Here is an 18,177-nt window from a genome sequence, read left to right on the forward strand (position 1 = left end):
TTCATTATGAGTACAAATCGCATATACACTACAAACATGAAAAAAATTTTGTTTTACTTCATTAGTTTTAAGCTCATGGATCAGCGTTCCAACGTTCCAACGTAGTTTTTAGCTCATTTTTCCGACCATTTACTTCATTATTAATATGTTTACACTACAAATATGAAAAACATCGAAAAACACATTGCTCAATTGGAAAAAGTCATGAACCTTCAACTGTGGTATTATCTGATTCTGGCTCTAAATCTGAATCAGAACCCGTATCAAAAAGAGATCCTCATGGATTAGTAAGATCATCCATAATCGATCCATCATTGATCGATGTAGATCCAGTTGAAGTAGATCCTAATCCGTCTTCAACCTCAGAATTTGTTGATGTAGATCCTAATCCGTCGATAGTATCCATGAGAGTCAGAATATTGCCAAATTGAAGCAAAACGCGATGGTGAATCAAAGGCAGATCGTGAATTGAAGGCAGATCGTAAATTGAAGAAGATCGTGGCAGTTGAATAAAATTAAAAATGAATTGTAAATTAATCCTATTCAAAGAAAATGGAAGGCCCTAATTTGGTCTCTAGTTCGGCCCTTAAGAATAGTTCGACATTGATCACAACTCTATATATATATTCAGAACCATTAATCAAATGACTTGGTAGTGCAGTTGGCAGCTGATGCTAGCTACAGATCATGCTTGTGGGGAGGTGTTGAGTTTGATTCTCTGCAACGCCTTGGTTTTTTTAAATATTGCCCAATGTTAGTCTATAGTCATTTCTTGTCAAATAAATTGCAATATTTACCTAATCACTATAAAAGATTACTTTTATACTTTTATCCAATGCTATATTCTATTTTTTTTTGTCAAATTATATTTTAGAGGTGTTGAGTTCGATTCTCTGCAACGCCTTGATTTTTTTAAATATTGCCCAATGTTAGTCTATAGTCATTTCTTGTCAAATAAATTGCAATATTTACCTAATCACTATAAAAGATTACTTTTATACTTTTATCCAATGCTATATTCTATTTTTTTTTGTCAAATTATATTTTAGAAATTTATTATATTTATCCAATAACTTTTAGTTTCAATTTATTTTTTTAGAGATGTGTTTAATTCATGACTTGTAAATGGTATAGTTTGAAAGGATATCATTTGTTCAATAACTTGTAAATATTATAATATACATATTTAAACTAATTTTTTTAATTAGTATTGTATTATAATTAATAGTTTTATCGAAATTTTGTAATATGTACATTTAAACAATTGCTTTACTTATGAAAAACTTCATTTTATTAGTACGTAGAATTCTTTTTAAGGTCATCACAAAGTTATTATATCAATTATTTTTTATTAGATTAAATTTTCTTGATATGCATTTATCTCTTGTGTACTAAATATCTGAAAACATTCCTTTATTTATAAGATCTTCTAATTCTAAATGATGAAAACAGGAAGAATATAAAAGGGTCTTCCTACGACTAATTTCGATGACAAAATCATCGAGAAATACCTACATTTATTAATAGAGAGCGCTAAAAATTTTCTTCTTCTCGGACCCCCCACTGCGAAATTCCTGGCTTCGCCACTGGGTGTGTGATATGTCTAAGTGGCCGGGAGACACCCAATCCTCCTCGGGCTCCACCGGCAAACGGTCGAGGTCGCAATCCGACGTCAGCTAAGATGAGTTGCCAAGCCAGTTTGTCGGAGCTCACTTGGATAGCTTCGACGCCGGTCCGAGCCGTTGGCGATGTCGTCCACATTTGAACATGCACTGAGTTTGATTTTTGTTTCGCATTTTGTGTTATAATATGTGTTCACTACTCTGTGTAGCATATTAAAATTAGATTTGCACATGATTCAAATATTATTTGTATAAGATAGTATTTTTTTTATTAGTAAATAAATACAAATTCAAAGATCGCATCACGAACTCGTGATACTTCATTAAATGCACGAAAGAAAATTACAGTTTATTCGTTGTATTGTTTTATTACGACCCTTCAGTCCTTCACCCTTATTTATATGGGCTTTGGTTTGGGACTTTGGGCTAAGTTATGAATCTAAGAAGGATTATAAGTTATAACTATGTCTCTTACTAGATTTATTAGGTTGGTCAATTTAGTTAAGTTAATTAATCAATCTAGCTACTTCATTCAAATATATTGCGATTGTCCATCATTATCCAAATTATGAATATGACTATTTTTAATTGATTATTTCACATGTTTAAAATTTCAAATATTCATTAGTTAATATAGGTTTGTTGACAACTTCAATTAATCAATAGTACTAGTATATTTTCAAAAAATGAAATAGTTCAAACATGCTAGCAATCCATATAACATGTTGGATAAAATTAGATATAATAATTATTTTAGAAGTTTGCGAATATATCATCAATTTGGTTGTTGAATTGAACTGAGACACAAGGCTATACAAAATCATAGTAGTGACATTAAAGCGTAGTTGATAAAATGCTTTTACTGTAATCAATAAATTAGGTTCAAATATTTAAAACAAAGTAGAAATAAATTCAAAGGATAAATAACTTAACTTTATTACTCCACACAGATTGGAAAAAAGAGAAATATCGTGAACGCATACTGGAATGAAAAGATGGAAGTACTATAATTTTATTTTAGTTGAGTTTAGTTTTTAAAGTTGAGGAGAAAATAGTGTTATAACAGCAGCAAAGGCCGTAAGAAGTAGTCTGTTGGTATTCAGTTTGCCACCACAACCACCGGTTTTCTGCTGCGACGTGGGTGGTCCGCCACTGCTTGGACTCGGAACCGCCGCTTCCATAAAAACATTATACAATCAGATTAATTAAACATTATTACTGAAAATGGAAATTTTATTTATGCATACCACTACCAGCTGGCCCTCCTGCTACAGGGCCGGCAGCATTTTCCCCAAGTTGGTAAAAAACCTGAGCATCTGGTGAATTTGGTGGCAAGTTGAGGAGAGCTGCATCGATTAATAAACTCAATTAATGAAGCTGAACATATAAATAAATATATATATATAAAGCAGGCTTACCCGGGCACTGTGAAATATTAGCCGGGGCGTTACAAATATGAGGAAGAGACAGAGCAAGTGTTACATTAATATTGAGGCCTAAATCAGGATCATTTCTATCCTTAATAACCACACACAGACACTTTTTGTTGGTTTTGAGAAGTTGCTTGAGACCATTGCAGCAATCTGGTGTGGGGGATTTTGCAGTTCCTCCTACATAAGGCAGACATGTTGCTAATCCCACTAATGACTGTGCACATGCTTCTTTGTCCTTGGATGTGTCGCAGACTGATAAGGTGAATAGCATCAAAGTTGATGCTAACAAGAAACAAGATTTCAATGTTATAGCCTTGGAGATATTCATTTTCTAGAGAGAGAGTTAGGTTTGATGAGTAACGTTTTATCCAAAAAAAAATGAGTGGCCAAATAAAAAACTCAAGGAAAGGGTGGGTGATTTGACATCCCTGGATTGGCTTATTCAATAATTACTTTGCCACCACCATGTCTAGTGCCTTGTCCACTACAGTTTTGAGTTTCTAGATGTGTGTATTATTATAAAGTGAAAAAATATAGTACTAGTAATTTAAGGGTTAGAAAAATAAAAGAATATGTACGATAATACTACTACTGTTTAGGGGTATAAGTTGATTCCACTGAAATGAAATGGAAAAACTGAGAACATAATTTATATAGGGTTACAAAAATAAAAGAATATGTACAATAATACTACTGTATAGGGGTTTTATTGATTCGTATTGCAAAATGATAAAACAGTTATTGGAATGTAGATTATATTTTTATATATTAATTTTATAATAGAATATAAGTGAAAAGAGTTAATAATAAAATTTATTATGAAAAATAGTAGTAATAAAATAAATGAAGACAATTATTTTAAATACTAGTTATTTGCTACACTTTGAGGGCATCCGCATCGCGTCTCGATGCGGCCTCCATCTCGTCTCGACGAGACGTGACATCTCGTCCCATGTCTCCTTCCGAAGAGGCCGGCCTCGAGACGTCTCGCCACGCGTCTTGGCGACGTGGCGAGCTGTGGTTCGTGCGTGACGCCCACTCGCCGACCCGCGAGTGGGCGTCGTTTATATCCGTTAAAATTGATTTTTTTTTTATTTTTTTTAAATCAGAAAAAATTCAAAAATTAAAAAAAATATACTAGCCGTTTATAGCCGTTTTTTTTCAAATTTGTAATTTTTTTACAATTTTTTTAAAGCCTCCAATCACTTCTATAAATATCAAATCATTCCCACAAATTATCCACTATAAAAAATTCTCTATTTTCACTCAAATTTTTTTAATGGTGTTTTTTTTTATTTTTTTATGATTTTAATTATGTATTTTTAATTGTTTTTAGGATTTTAATTATGTATTTTTTAATTTTTTAGGCCTTTAAATTGTAATTTTTATTTTATTTAATGAAGTGTGTGTTTTATTAATTGAATTTGTTGGAATTAAAAATAAAAAATGAAATTGAATGAATAGTTAAGGGATTAGATGATTAAGAGATGGAGGGATGCAAATGCTGTCTTTTAGTTAAGAGATGAGATGAAAAGTACAGTTAACAGTGGGACTCATAAATAATGAAGAGATAAGACGATTAAGAGATGGATAAGAGACAGAGATGCGGATGAACTGAATCATGTCATATTTCTTTTGTGTTCCCACCGTCTATTGATTAAAAAACCCCAAAAATATACAAAAGTTTTAAAAAAGCTACTACGTGTCAAAACAATTTATATAAGACTAAGTTGTGTAAGTGGATTATCATTGAATGGCACACCTACACCAACCCAATCCACTAGAAGTCGTGGATGTGACATTTGTATCCAAAAGTATCATTTAGCTCGACTTCATTAGACAGCAATGACATCACCTTTCGGTTAGGGTATTTATAAGCTCATTTTTTATTTTTACATTTGAATTTTCTTCCTTATTTTTTATTAAAATTTGAATAAAAGTATGCATAAATTACATTTATAGTTCTAAAAAATAAAAAAATTATACACAAATTATAAATATATGACTACAATATTATACACTTTTTATGTACTATATATGTATTCATATACTTTAATTAAATACATAAATAAACCTATTTTTTTAAAATAAACTAGATTTTGGTTATACAAAATTTGGTCACATAGATTTGTTGTATTTATAATACTCCATTCATCCATTATTAAGAGTCTTATTTCTTGGAGATACGAGCTTTAAAAAATATTTAAAAAATTAATGAAAAAAAATTAATGGAATATTAGTCTCACACTACAAAAAAAGCGCTAGATAGTGACGGAAACTAGTGACGGCATCTGCTAGCTCAACAACTAGTGACGGAAAAATGACTTAAAAGCGCTAGTCACTAAATAATGACAGAATATTCCATCACTAAAGCAAAGCAGTCGCCTATGTTTTCCGTCATTGGGTGGATTAATAGCTATAGTGACGGACAAATCTGTCAATAATATTTTTTATTAACAAGTTTTTTAATGACAGATCTGCCGAAACTTACTATGTCACTAACCTGTTAAGTGAAGAAATTTCACTGATTAGTGACAGATAATTTCGTTATCCGTCACTAAATTGCGAGTTTTTTTGTAGTGCCACTTGTATATACTATTAGTTTTAAATGAAATATGAGTGGAATGAGTTAGTGGAATATGAATCCCTTGTACCATTTATGATTAAAGTGAACTAGGACTCCTATTCGCAGACGAACTAAAAGAAAAAAAATGAGATTTGTATTTGCAAACAGAAACAAAAGTAGTGGATAAACAACTAGTTCCAAAATTTGCTATATTCCATTTTTTTTCACGTTACGTCAGTAATTTAAGTTTCTATCCCAATATCTACAACAACGCCCGCCTTTTCCGTTACTTTTTCAACATTTTACACATTTTAAAAAGTTTTTTAGTTAGTAAAAAATGAAATATATAGAAAAATAATGTAGATATAAAACACAATATTAAATTCTACACATAATATTAAATGCAAAAAAATGTACAACGAAAACAACAACAAAAAAGTACTAACAAACTTCAACAGTTAAGGATCCAAATTTCTTCGATCATATCTTGCTGGAGTTGAATGTGGACTTGTTGTTCGTGCATTGTAGCTTTTTTTTTCTTTTGGTTATTGGCCACATTGCCTCGTGCATTGTAGCTTGTTGATGAATAAATTGTTGAACTGGGGCTCGTGGGCTAGACCGGAGTGTAGGGGAGATCAAATGAGGTGTAATATGAGGTATATGTAATGACAAAAAAAAAAAATTATTTTTAAAAATTTTAATAAATTTTGCCTTTATAATCATACAAAAATTATCAAATTCAACACATAGTTTCAAGATATTAAATAATACTTACTCCGTTCCATAAGAATATGCACTATTTCCTTTTTAGTCTATCCTAAAAAAATATATTGTATAGTTCATAATTTTGGAAAGTCTTTTCTCTCTAATAAGATGAGACTCATGCCCCATTAATAATAGTTTAATTACCTTTTCTCCATACCTCTCTCATATTTTACTATTTTTGCATTAAAATTGGTGTTAAACTCAAAGCGCAAATTCTTTTGGGATTGATGAAGTATGAAACAAAAGATAATGTAATGAATATGTAAAGCATTGAAGTTAAGGTCACTTAAAAGCTAAACCGTTGTTTAACTCTCGTAATTATAGGATCAGTTGGCTTAACGAAACGGTCTTCTCTTAAGCAAGAGGTAGAATAAGCAAGTTTTGGATGTTGGGCTTCCACGTAGCTTTAAATTTTGGATCTAGTTAGTCAGCGGTATGTATACATATTTAGGGGTGGCAAAATGGATAGCGGGTAATGGGTAATTCCCACCTCAATCTGTTATTGGCCGGGTATTGGGTACCTTGCTACCCGACGGTAATAGGAAACGGGGTGGGATTAGATAGTGTGTTTTAGAGTTTTGCGAGTAGCGGGTATACCCACTACCCGCGCGGGTATATGGTATACCCGTTAATCCCGATAATACCCGTTATTATTAGTATTAGCTATATTTCATCTTTTAATACTCCCTCCGTTCCATATTAATAGAGATGTTTCAAATAATTAAAGTGGAGATAAAAAGTAAATACTAGTTAAATTATACTAATAGCCATATACACACTCATTTTTAAAAATTAAAAATAAATAGTTAGAGCGAAGAAAAATAAAGTAAGAGAGATAATAATGTAGAGAAAAGTATTTATATTATTATTTTTCCAAAATGAGTGAAGAAAATGAAATGCCTCTATTAAGACGGAACAATGGGAATACTTTATCTAAGAGTTCTTTTGAAATATTTTTATATTCCAACGAACATACAATTGAAAACTCACCGAGCTAGCTATAGAGTGTCTCGTCACTTTTATTCTCAGTCTATTCAACGTTTACCATCGATATTAATAAAGTAATTCGGGAACATTGACAATTATTATGTTTTTCAAATGTTTTATTAGGATTTTGGGTTGGGTACGAGTACCCGCAATGTCGGGTATGGGATACATATAGAAAATGGAAGAATTATAGAAAATATATGTCTCTCGCCTCCTTGTTGAAGATGGAAGAATTATAGAAAATGGTGGAATTTATGTGTAAAAAGGGAGATGGAATGGTGGCTCTAAAACTGGTGAATATTATGAGTTGGGTTATGGGATATTTACAGGTTCGAAAAATGTTTAGAGAAGGTATATTTCGTGCTCCATAAGTTAAGGAAAAGATTTGGCATCACAAGGTAATGTTTTTTTTCTTCTTTGAATTTTCGCCTTAATTCAGCACTTGACAACATTGCGTGATGTTCGTAAAATGACCATAAACTTTCACCACAGAACTCCAAATGAAATGTTCAAGGTATCAACACGAAGCTCTTTGGAAGATGAAGACAGAAGAGAATGGTACGAAGCACACTCTTATTAGACTTCAAAATTGCCGAAAAAATTGGATTAAACTGAGACTGTTGAGCGCGAACAGGCCCAGCGGGCCGCTGGAAAGTTTCCAAGCTCTCTGGACTTGTTTCAGCACCCACTGGCTGGAGTCCAACGGGCTGCTAGGTTGTACAGCTTCCAGATTTTGACCTTTTTCAGTACCCATTTAAATTTTTAGAATGGTTTTAACCCATACCAAATAAAAGGGTTATACAGCCCACTGGAATCACAATTTTGAAGCCATCGCCGGCGCTATTTCCAACGAGAAAACGCCGTGAAGAAGCAAATGGCCGGATCTGAAGAGTCCATTCAGTGTTCCATTTTAAGTGTAAATTTAAATGTTTATTATTTGTATTGCTCTTCAAACTCAAAAAAATAATTGATCCAAATAAACTACTCCGTAGACAGTAGTATATTGGAATGGGATGACTGGAAAATGAAAATAACATATGATAGATATCAATACCAATATGAATATGTACATACAACGGAAAAGAAGAAAAGAATATACCAAAAAATATGAAAGATTAATCCTTCCGGCTGAAGGAGCGGAAAAATCCCTTGGTTGTGGGAGATGCTTCACCGCTGGCTGCAGGAATATCGGCTAGGGCAGCGGCCCAGCGACGGATGCTGAGGGTCCTGGCCGTCTTGAAGCTGTGCGATCGCGGCAGTTTGGAGAAAACGTTTGACGATTGCGAGAGAATGAGATAAACGAGGCCTTGAACCAGAATGAAGAGCACCACCTTCACCAGAGTGCTTCCATCCATTTCCATGATTAACGATGTGAAACTCACAAAGCAGAATACAATCTTTAACTGCAAAAACAGGAATTTAAATCGTGTGGGACTTGATGAGCTTGCTTATTGATGATGGTGATGAAGATGATGATTGATTAGCTATATATATAGGCGGGTAGAGAGAGAGAGAGTTGGCGTTTCAAGCACGACGGCTTTGACTTGGCTTCTTTGTTGACTGCTTGGCATGGATTGGTCGTCAAATTGGTAAAAGTTCAATTAATTTTGCTCGGCACACTATTTCCTAATTGAGTTCTATTACATGCCCAATTCAAGATAAGCATTTGAAATATACGCTATGTGATTAAAACATTTGAACTTTATGTTTATTGAATCTGTCAACATTTTCTTAAGCGCCAAATCTGTTAATAACCAACTGTTGATGAAGAAACGTGGGATATTTGTTAGCGGTCTTCTTTACAACTATCCTAGGGCATATATTATTACTACTAATTTCTTTTAAAGGGGAAACATGAGTGCAAGGGCATGAAGCTTCCAAGTTTAAGAAGACATTACTTTCAACAAGGAACAATTTTGTGTGGACATGGATTGCCTATCCACTGACGTGTATGGGTAAGATAAGCTCAACTTTATTCTATAAAATAAGAATACCTAAAGTTTGATATTGATCGGTGGCAATTGACATGGATATTCACCCAACTCATATAGATATATGACCCATCTCAGCTTGATCGCTTTTTATCAATTCTAGGAACTAATTTCCAAAGTTGAATGGTCGAACTAATACGAAATTCATTATTAAATAACATTGAATCCATTTAAGATCGTTTTAATTTTTTTTTATCGTTTTAATTTATTATAAAAAAGAATGAACTAAAATTATTTAAAAATAAATTCTGTATAAAATAAATTAAAATGAACTCCGTATTATCTAATAACGTACTCACTCATTCTCATAATAGATGTCACACTTTTCTTTCTAGTTTGTTCCACAAAAGATGTCACATTTTCTTTTTTGGAAAAAATTCTCTCTCACATTAATATAAAAATATTATTTTATTTTTTCATTTAACACACAAAACAACACCGCCTAAAATCATGTGTCAATCCTAGGGCTGGGGAAAAATACCGAAAAAATGATATATCGCTCGTATCGTATTGAAAAATATCGAAAAATTATCGAATTTTCGATATATCGTAATTTTCGATACGATACGATGTCGTATCGAAAACTTTCGATATGATAACGATATGAATTTCCTTATATCGCGATATATCGTTTTATATCGAAAATACGATATATATCGAAAATTTTCGATATATCGATATTTTCGATATATATCGATATTATATTTTCGATATATATCGATATATATTTAAATTTTCGATATATATCGATATTTAACGATATATTGAATTTCGATACGATATATCGAAATATCGATACGATAACGATATGAAATTTTTTTATATCAAAAGTTCGATATATCGAAACATTCGATACGATAACGATATGATATTCTTTCATATCGATATTTTCGATACGATACACGATACAACGTTTTCGATACGATATATCGTATCGACCCACCCCTAGCCAATCCCCAAGTGTGACATCTACTATGGGACGGAGGGAGTACTAAAATAAAATAAAAAGAACTAAAAGCTAAGGGTTCGACGATTCAGCGCTATAAATTAGTTCGACATTGATTATAATCTGGGTAGTGATAAAATACAAACTTTATATACTCCCTCTGTCCCACGTTACTTGAGTCATTTCTTTTTTGCACTCGTTTTGGAAAAATAATAATAAATAGTTAAAATGGAGAGAAAAAAAAGTAAGAGAGAGAATAATGTAGAGAAGAGTCTTAACTATATTATTCTTTTTTTTACTTTATTTTCTCTTCACTTTAATTATTTATTATTATTTTTTCAAAACGAGTGCAAAAAAGAAGTGACTCAAGTAACGTGGGACAGAGGGAGTATTGTACAAACTCCAAATTCCTCAACACAGTGTCTACACAGTGTAAAATTTCAAGATTTTGAAGTTAATACAACGTCAACATAATGTCAACACAGCATCAACACACTATGTTGACATTTTCTGTTAATATTATTTTGCCATCTGTTGACATTTTCTAACAGTTCAGATCATATATTTCGAGTTTGTACAATATTTTAGAGTTTGCAACTGTTACGGGATAATTTCCCTTAACAAGAGTTTGGCAGTGTGAAGGCGCTCATCGGAGGAAAAACGGCAATCGCGGGGTCAAGCCCGCCGATCAAACCGTAAACAAAGATGAACAAAAAGATAAAATACAAGAATGAAAAATGCGTAAAAGGAAAATAAGATTATTTGATATTTTTTGAATGATTCAAATGAATAACAAGTCCCGCCCTTAACAAGAGTTCGGCAACGTAAATGCGCTCGTTAGAGGAAAAATGGCAATTGCGGGGTCAAGCCCGCCGATCAAACCATGAACAAAGATGAACAAAAAGATAGAATACGAGAATGAATCTTTCTTGATCGTGATCATATAGACAAACGAGGCGAAGTGTAACAGCCCGCCCTCCTAGGGTACAATAAATGCGGCGGCTGCTACCCAAACGGACTCCAAAGAAGTAAACATAGGCTAGGGTTTCATTCAAAGAGTACTGACCAAAAGAATTGGAAGGAATATCAGAGTATTTAATGCAACGACTTAACCTAGAAGTTTAAAGGAAGAAAGATATCATAAATGACGATCAAAAATCTTAAGAGTACGACACAATATCCAAGACAAGGTCACAAGAAAAGCCAAGGCCTCAAACCGAAGGCAAGATGCAAATATTCCCAAAAGAAATTCTAAAGTGTATCAAAATTCAGCGGAAAACGACCAAGAGAAAAGCATAGCTATGTATGATGACACAACTACACTTAGATTTCAACATCTCCATATTAATTAATTAAGCTGCTCAACACCCGCCACCGCTCGTCATCGTTCAACCTGCACATAAGGAAAACACATGCAGGGCTGAGTATTTTGAGATACTCAGTGAGCTCATTGCCAAAACATTTTATAAGTTATGCCACCCTTACCAAGTGAACTCGAGTTTTTAAGCAGTTATAAAAGAATATCACGAGTATCACAAAATATATTTTCCATAGACTGGCCAGTCAAAATAACTCCCCATTTTCCTCAACATAATCCACAATCACAATCATTCCATGGTGCGACGAAAGTGTGGCCACACTTTTCGCCCACGAGACCGGCCGACTAGCAAGGACGGCTCCCGATCCCATCGTGTACACAGCCTGGTAGGGCTTGCGGCCCATACTCAGACCCGAATTCGTATAAACTTATCCATAGCCATATAGCCCAATGGAGCGAACTCACAAACTAGGCATCAGACACACAATATCACAATAAAACAGACATAGGCATGCAATAACAGTTAAACCACCCTTATACCACCAATCAATACTTTTGACAAAATAAAAGAGAGTTTTAAGAGTAAAGCCCACCTCGATTGCTTAGTTTTCAAGTAGTTTCGCTTTTCCGTTATCCGGCTTCGCAACCAAAGTTTCACCTTTTAATCACATAGGCACATATCACAAATTAGGTTCAATACTAGTCTTACTCATGCATGTCTCATTACTTTTCCCTCTTCCCAACGATTTATCTTATCATTACCAATTAATCAAGACCATGTTTATCACACAAGATTATTTAACCATCAAACACACACTACACAACACAACAACACACACACACACACGGCACACACACACACACGCCACGCACACACACACGGCACACACACAAACAAGATGCATGCGGGTTCAAGAAGACCGATTAATCGGTTAGAAGAAGAAAAAGAAGAGGTAGAAGGAGAACAAGCATAACTCTTAAACAAAAATACCTTTTTGAGAAAAACGATCGGTAGAAAACAAGTATTAGCCTTGATTCTTCAAAGTTCTTGGATTAAACTTCAATTCTTCTCCAAAAGATAGCAAAATATTGGAGAGTAGAAGAAGAAAATTTGAGAGAGTGTGTGGGAGGTGGGGGCCAAAAATATGGGGGCTAGGGTTGGGGTTTTGGTTCTTATTTATAGAGTTCAACAAGATCTTTAGGTAATTAGAATAGAATATTTGGTAAGATCTCATTCTCCACAAATTAAATAAAATAAAATAATATTGTGAAGTAGGGAAGAAGAATTAACAAAAATAGATCCTAGGGCAAATCCCATAGGTTTCGAAAATTATGGCTTCTAAATAGCCAAAATTTTGTTTTGGTATTTTTCCATATAGAATAAAATATTATGGAGCAAAATAAAATAAGAATTCTCCTATTCTTGGAGTCAAAAATGGCGCCTCCTATGCCTAATTAAATAAGGCATGAATTTTCAAATATTGCCTAGAATAAGGTAAGACAAGATCTCTTGAGGTATGGAAAGATTTGGTAGAATAATTAAACTCTAGGTATGGAAGAAAATCAAGTAAGGAGTCAAATAAAATAAAATAATTCCTTCCTTCCCAAATATGGTGATTTTCGAAAATCACTAGAAAAATAAGGGGGCTCGATTTTTACATCTCTAAACAAGGAAATAATTGGCTCTTGGAATTTAATTTGGATAAATATCCCAAGGATTAAATAAATTCCGGAAGAAAATCGAATTTCTCTTCAAAGGGGTCTAGGGTTCGAAAATTACAAGAATTAGGGTGACAAGTATTTATAGAAATTTTCTCTAATATTCTCACTCACCCTTAGATAATTAATTTACCACATAATCTCACAAATAAATAAATCACATGCCACATCATTTAAATCACATAGTTTGACTTTTCAAACTTTCAACACAAACCCTAAACTCAAATCGACCATAACATCTCATGAAATAAATGCATTCTCGATTCTAAGTCATCCACAATTAATTCTAGGGCTCAAAGATTAGGGTTCTAAATTCCGGGATGTTACATCCTACCACACTTAAAAGAAATTTCATCCCGAAATTTGGTACCTTTATGGAAATAGTTCCGGGTATAGTTCTGTCATCTTATCCTCACGCTCCCACGTGGCTTCCTCGGGCCCGTGGTTTCTCCATTGAATTTTCACGAAGGCAGTGGTTTTATTTCTCAAGGTTTGGACCTTTCGGTCTAAGATTAACTGGGGTTGCTCCTCGTAGCTCAGATCCGGGCTCACAGCAATATCCTCGTAACGAATCACATGCTTCGGATCGAACACGTATTTTCGCAACTGCGACACATGAAAAACGTTGTGCACATTCCCAAGGCTGGGCGGCAGTGCTAAACGATAAGCTACGGGTCCTACTCCTTCTAGAATCTCGTACGGCCCTATAAAACGCGATTTTAGTTTTCCCTTGACTCCAAAACGCGCTATCCCTTTCGACGGGGATACTTTGAGGAAAACTTTATCACCAGCGTGGAACTGTAGGTCCGTCCGTCGAACGTCGGCGTACGACTTCTGTCTGTCCTGAGCTTCCTTCATTCGCGCGCGGATTTGTCGAACGATTGCGACCATTTCTTCGACTGCATCGAGTCCAAGCGCCCTTCGTTCGCCAACCTCATCCCAGTAGAGCGGAAATCTACACTTTTTCCCATAGAGTGCTTCGTATGACGCCATGCCGATCGTTGCTTGAAAGCTGTTGTTGTAGGCGAACTCGATCAATGGGAGTGCGGTCTCCCAACTTCCGCCTCGGTCGAGCACCACGGCTCTTAACACATCCTTGAGAGTTAGTATCGTCCTCTCGGATTGTCCATCGGATTGTGGGTGAAAAGCGGTGCTAAAGTTTAAGCGTGTTCCAAGCTCGCGTTGTAAACTAACCCAGAATTTCGAGGTAAACTTCGGGTCACGATCAGACGTAATTGTCACTGGGACTCCATGTAGTCGCACGATCTCTTGAACGTAGATCCGAGCTAACCTATCCGATCCATGGGTTACGGGGATGGGTATGAAATGCGCACTCTTGGTAAGTCGATCGATGATCACCCAAATCGCGGTGTTCCCTTTAAGGGTTTTTGGCAACGCAGTCACGAAATCCATAGCGATGTGCTCCCACTTCCACTCGGGTATCTCAAGCGGTTGTAGCTTCCCGTACGGTCGTTGGTGTAAGGCTTTCACCTGTTGGCAGGCTAAGCAACGCTCCACGAAAGCTGCGACGTCTCTCTTCATGCCGTTCCACCAAAAGGACTTCTTCAGATCCTGGTACATCTTCGTGCTCCCGGGGTGAGCAGTGTATGGGGTTTCGTGCGCTTCGCTCAAGATTTCGTTCCTAAGACCCTCATCGTTCGGCACACACAGTCTCCCTTCAAAGGTAAGGGCGTTATCGGAAGCCTCACTAAAACTTCTGGATTCACCGGTTCTCACTTCGACTCGAATCTCTTCTAATTTCTCATCTAGCCGTTGTGCTGCAACGATCCTCGTCCTTAGATCAGGTTCTACTACTAACGCGGCGATTCGACCTTTCACGGTATCGGGGGTTTTAACTACCTCTATCCGCAACTTACTCAACTCTCGCACTAGGTTCTCCTCGGCTGTCAGAAAGACGGCGAGTTGCGAATGGTCTCTACGGCTTAAAGCGTCTGCTACTACGTTTGCCTTGCCGGGGTGGTAGTTGATACCACAGTCGTAGTCCTTCACTAGCTCGAGCCATCTCCGTTGTCGCATGTTCAGGTCCTTCTGCTCGAAAAAGTACTTCAAACTCTTATGGTCCGTAAAGATTTCACACCTAACTCCGTAGAGATGGTGTCTCCAAATCTTTAGGGCATGCACTACAGCGGCTAACTCTAAATCGTGGGTAGGGTAGTTCAACTCGTGCAGTTTCAACTGTCGCGACGCGTAAGCGATCACCTTGTTGTTCTGCATCAACACGCATCCTAGTTTGACTTTCGAAGCGTCGGTGTAAACTACGTAGTCGACTCCAAGCTCGGGCACAGCTAACACTGGTGCGGTGGTCAATTTCTCCTTCAAGAGTTGAAAGCTCGCTTCACACTCCGGCGTCCAATTCACCTTGATTCCTTTCTTGAGTTGCTGGGTCATTGGTCTCGCTATCTTAGAGAATCCTTCGATGAACCTTCGGTAGTATCCTGCCAAACCCAGGAAACTCCGAATCTCGTTCGGTGTCGATGGCGACTTCCACTGTTGTACCGCCTTGACCTTGGCGGGGTCCACTCGGATTCCTTCTGCTGACACGATGTGTCCTAAAAAGTTGACTTCCTTCAGCCAGAATTCACACTTGCTGAATTTGGCGTACAACTTCTCCTTCCTCAATGTCTCCAGCGCGATCCGTAGGTGTTCCGCGTGCTCCTTCTCGTCCTTCGAGTAGACTAAGATATCATCTATGAATACTAAGACGAACGTATCTAGGTACGGGTGGAAAACGCGGTTCATCAAATCCATAAACACGGCTGGGGCGTTTGTCAGACCGAACGACATCACGACGAACTCATAGTGATCATATCTGGTATGGAATGCGGTTTTAGGGATATCCCCCTTTCGCACTTTCAGCTGGTGGTATCCGGACTTCAAATCCATCTTAGAGAACACTCCAGCTCCTCGGAGTTGGTCGAACAGGCCATCTAGCCTCGGCAAAAGGGTACTTGTTCTTGAGGGTCAATTTGTTCAACTCTCTATAGTCGATACACATTCTCATTGACCCATATTTCTTCTTAACGAAGAGCACCGGTGCGCCCCATGGCGAAACACTGGGCCTAACGAATCCTAAGTCCATGAGCTCTTGCAGCTGAATCTTTAACTCCTCTAACTCCTTAGGTGCCATGCGGTACGGCGCCTTCCATATGGGGGCGGCTCCAAGTTCAAGATCGATCGTAAACTCTAACTGCCTATCGGGCGGCGGTCCAGGTAACTCCTCGGGAAAGACATCGGGAAAATCTCGTACGACAGCAACGTCTTCAAGCCTCGCTTCCTCCTTCTCTTCTCCGTGGAGATAGACAAGGTAGGCCGGACGTCCTTTCCTCAACATGGCGGTGACTTGTAACGCAGAGACTACAGCGATTCGTCTGTTCATCGAGATTCCGTGGTACACGGCGGGTTCCATACCCGGGGTTTGTAGGGTTATCTGTCGCTTCTTACAACTAATCGTCGCAAAGTTCGAAGTTAACCAATCCATTCCTAAGATCACGTCAACGTCTCTCATCGCCATAACTCGCAGGTCGTGAGCAACTAACTTAAGTTCTCCTAGTACGATTTCTACGTTCAAGCATAAACGAGAGATCTCTATCATTCCTCCTACTGGTGAGGACACCATCATCCTATGTTCGGACTTCCTAGTAGGCAAGCTTAGGGTATGCACACATAACTCAAAGATGAAAGAATGGGATGCGCCCGTATCAAACAAAACAACGATAGGGGTATCAAGGATTTCGTCTATACCTGCCAGATTTCCACTCTCGGGCTTTCCTTGCTCGACCTTGGGCTGCTTCTGCTCTATAGCGTACGCTCTAGCCGGGGCGGGAAGTCTTGGGCGGACAGGTTGTTGTAGCCGCAGTGGCTGATTCTGGTTCGCTCCCGAGCCCGTAGGTGGCGCCCTCGGCTGCTGACGGAAACTCTGTTGGTTCTGCCTCGACCCGGTTCCTACGTTCCTACTCGGACACTCCCTAGAGAAATGACCGTTCCCTCCGCAGTTGAAGCATTTAGTCGGGTTCGGTCCTCTACACTCCCCGAAATGGTACCTGGCGCAAACGTTACACTGAGGTGGTCTGGCACGGGGGTCGTTCCTTGGATTGTACGAAGTCTGTCCTCCTCCGTATGGCGGCCTGTTCTGGGTGGGGCGGTATCGCTTGTTGTCATAGGGAATCCTACTCTCCTCCCATCTCCTCTTATCATGGTTAGGACGTGGCGGGGGTAAGGTCATTGCGGTGTTCCCCGCGCTCCTCTCTTTCGGCATCGCTGCCTCTACATCTAGTGCGAGGGCTAGCGCCTTGGCGTACGTAAGGGTTCCGCGAACTGCCAACGCCATCCTAATCTCGTGCCTAAGGCCCTCACGAAACTTATCAGCCAGCTTCTCATCAGTATCGGTCTGCTCCGACACGTAGCGGGTCATGTCACAAAGTGCACGGTCATACTCGGTTACGGACAGACGTCCTTGGGTGAGGTTGTGGAACTCGGTGGCTTTTGCCTTGCGGTAGCTCTTGGGTACGTACTTGTCGTAAACTTCCGTCTTGAATTCCTCCCAAGTCATCTCGTCTATGCGATCCTGGGGCATGGTCTTTAGCTTGGTATCCCACCAAAAGTCGGCGGATCCGGTCAGCTGATGCGTCACGCAGATCATCTTCTCCGCATCGTTGCACACTAAGGTTCGGAAAATGCACTCTAAGACACGTATCCAAGTTTCGGCTTTCGCAGGTTCACCCATTCTGTCGAAAGTAGGAGGCTTTTGGTCAAGAAAAAGCTTTACGACTTCCCTATCTACTCGTGGAGGTGGTGGTGGTGGTGACGGCG

General features: G+C 37.6%; 2 protein-coding genes and 1 long non-coding RNA gene across 6 annotated transcripts; 1 reads left to right on the forward strand and 2 right to left on the reverse strand.

Moving 5' to 3' along the window:
* Positions 1-2,533: 2,533 nt before the first annotated feature.
* Positions 2,534-3,432, reverse strand: LOC125219785 (non-specific lipid transfer protein GPI-anchored 14-like). 2 transcript variants are annotated; one of them, XM_048121849.2, is made up of 3 exons: positions 3,041-3,432; positions 2,876-2,968; positions 2,534-2,796 (listed from the first exon to the last, which is right to left on the reverse strand). In XM_048121849.2, the coding sequence occupies exons 1-3, from the start codon at positions 3,381-3,383 to the stop codon at positions 2,657-2,659; spliced, it is 576 nt and encodes a 191-aa protein (XP_047977806.1). In that variant the 5' UTR covers positions 3,384-3,432; the 3' UTR covers positions 2,534-2,656. The 2 variants fall into 2 exon arrangements, with proteins under 2 accessions (XP_047977806.1, XP_047977805.1); XM_048121848.2 differs by having other exon boundaries at positions 2,870-2,968; positions 3,041-3,429.
* A 3,796-nt stretch (positions 3,433-7,228) lies between these two features.
* Positions 7,229-8,923, reverse strand: LOC125221355 (uncharacterized). Of its 3 annotated transcripts, none has more exons than XM_089063067.1 (2): positions 8,473-8,923; positions 7,229-8,111 (listed from the first exon to the last, which is right to left on the reverse strand). In XM_089063067.1, exon 1 carries the CDS (start codon positions 8,732-8,734, stop codon positions 8,489-8,491), a length of 246 nt encoding a protein of 81 aa, XP_088919193.1. In that variant the 5' UTR covers positions 8,735-8,923; the 3' UTR covers positions 7,229-8,111; positions 8,473-8,488. The 3 variants fall into 3 exon arrangements, with proteins under 3 accessions (XP_088919193.1, XP_088919192.1, XP_088919194.1); XM_089063066.1 differs by lacking the exon at positions 7,229-8,111 and adding an exon at positions 8,157-8,257; XM_089063068.1 differs by lacking the exon at positions 7,229-8,111 and adding an exon at positions 8,341-8,390.
* Positions 7,504-8,258, forward strand: LOC148933749 (uncharacterized). Its single transcript, XR_016134627.1, has 2 exons — positions 7,504-7,771; positions 7,866-8,258. It is a non-coding gene; the product is annotated as an uncharacterized LOC148933749 (long non-coding RNA).
* Positions 8,924-18,177: the final 9,254 nt, after the last annotated feature.

This window comes from Salvia hispanica, chromosome 1 (genome assembly GCF_029641045.1).
Source record: "Salvia hispanica isolate PSC_SH4W2 chromosome 1, Shi_PSC_v1, whole genome shotgun sequence".
NCBI lineage: Eukaryota > Viridiplantae > Streptophyta > Magnoliopsida > Lamiales > Lamiaceae > Salvia > Salvia hispanica.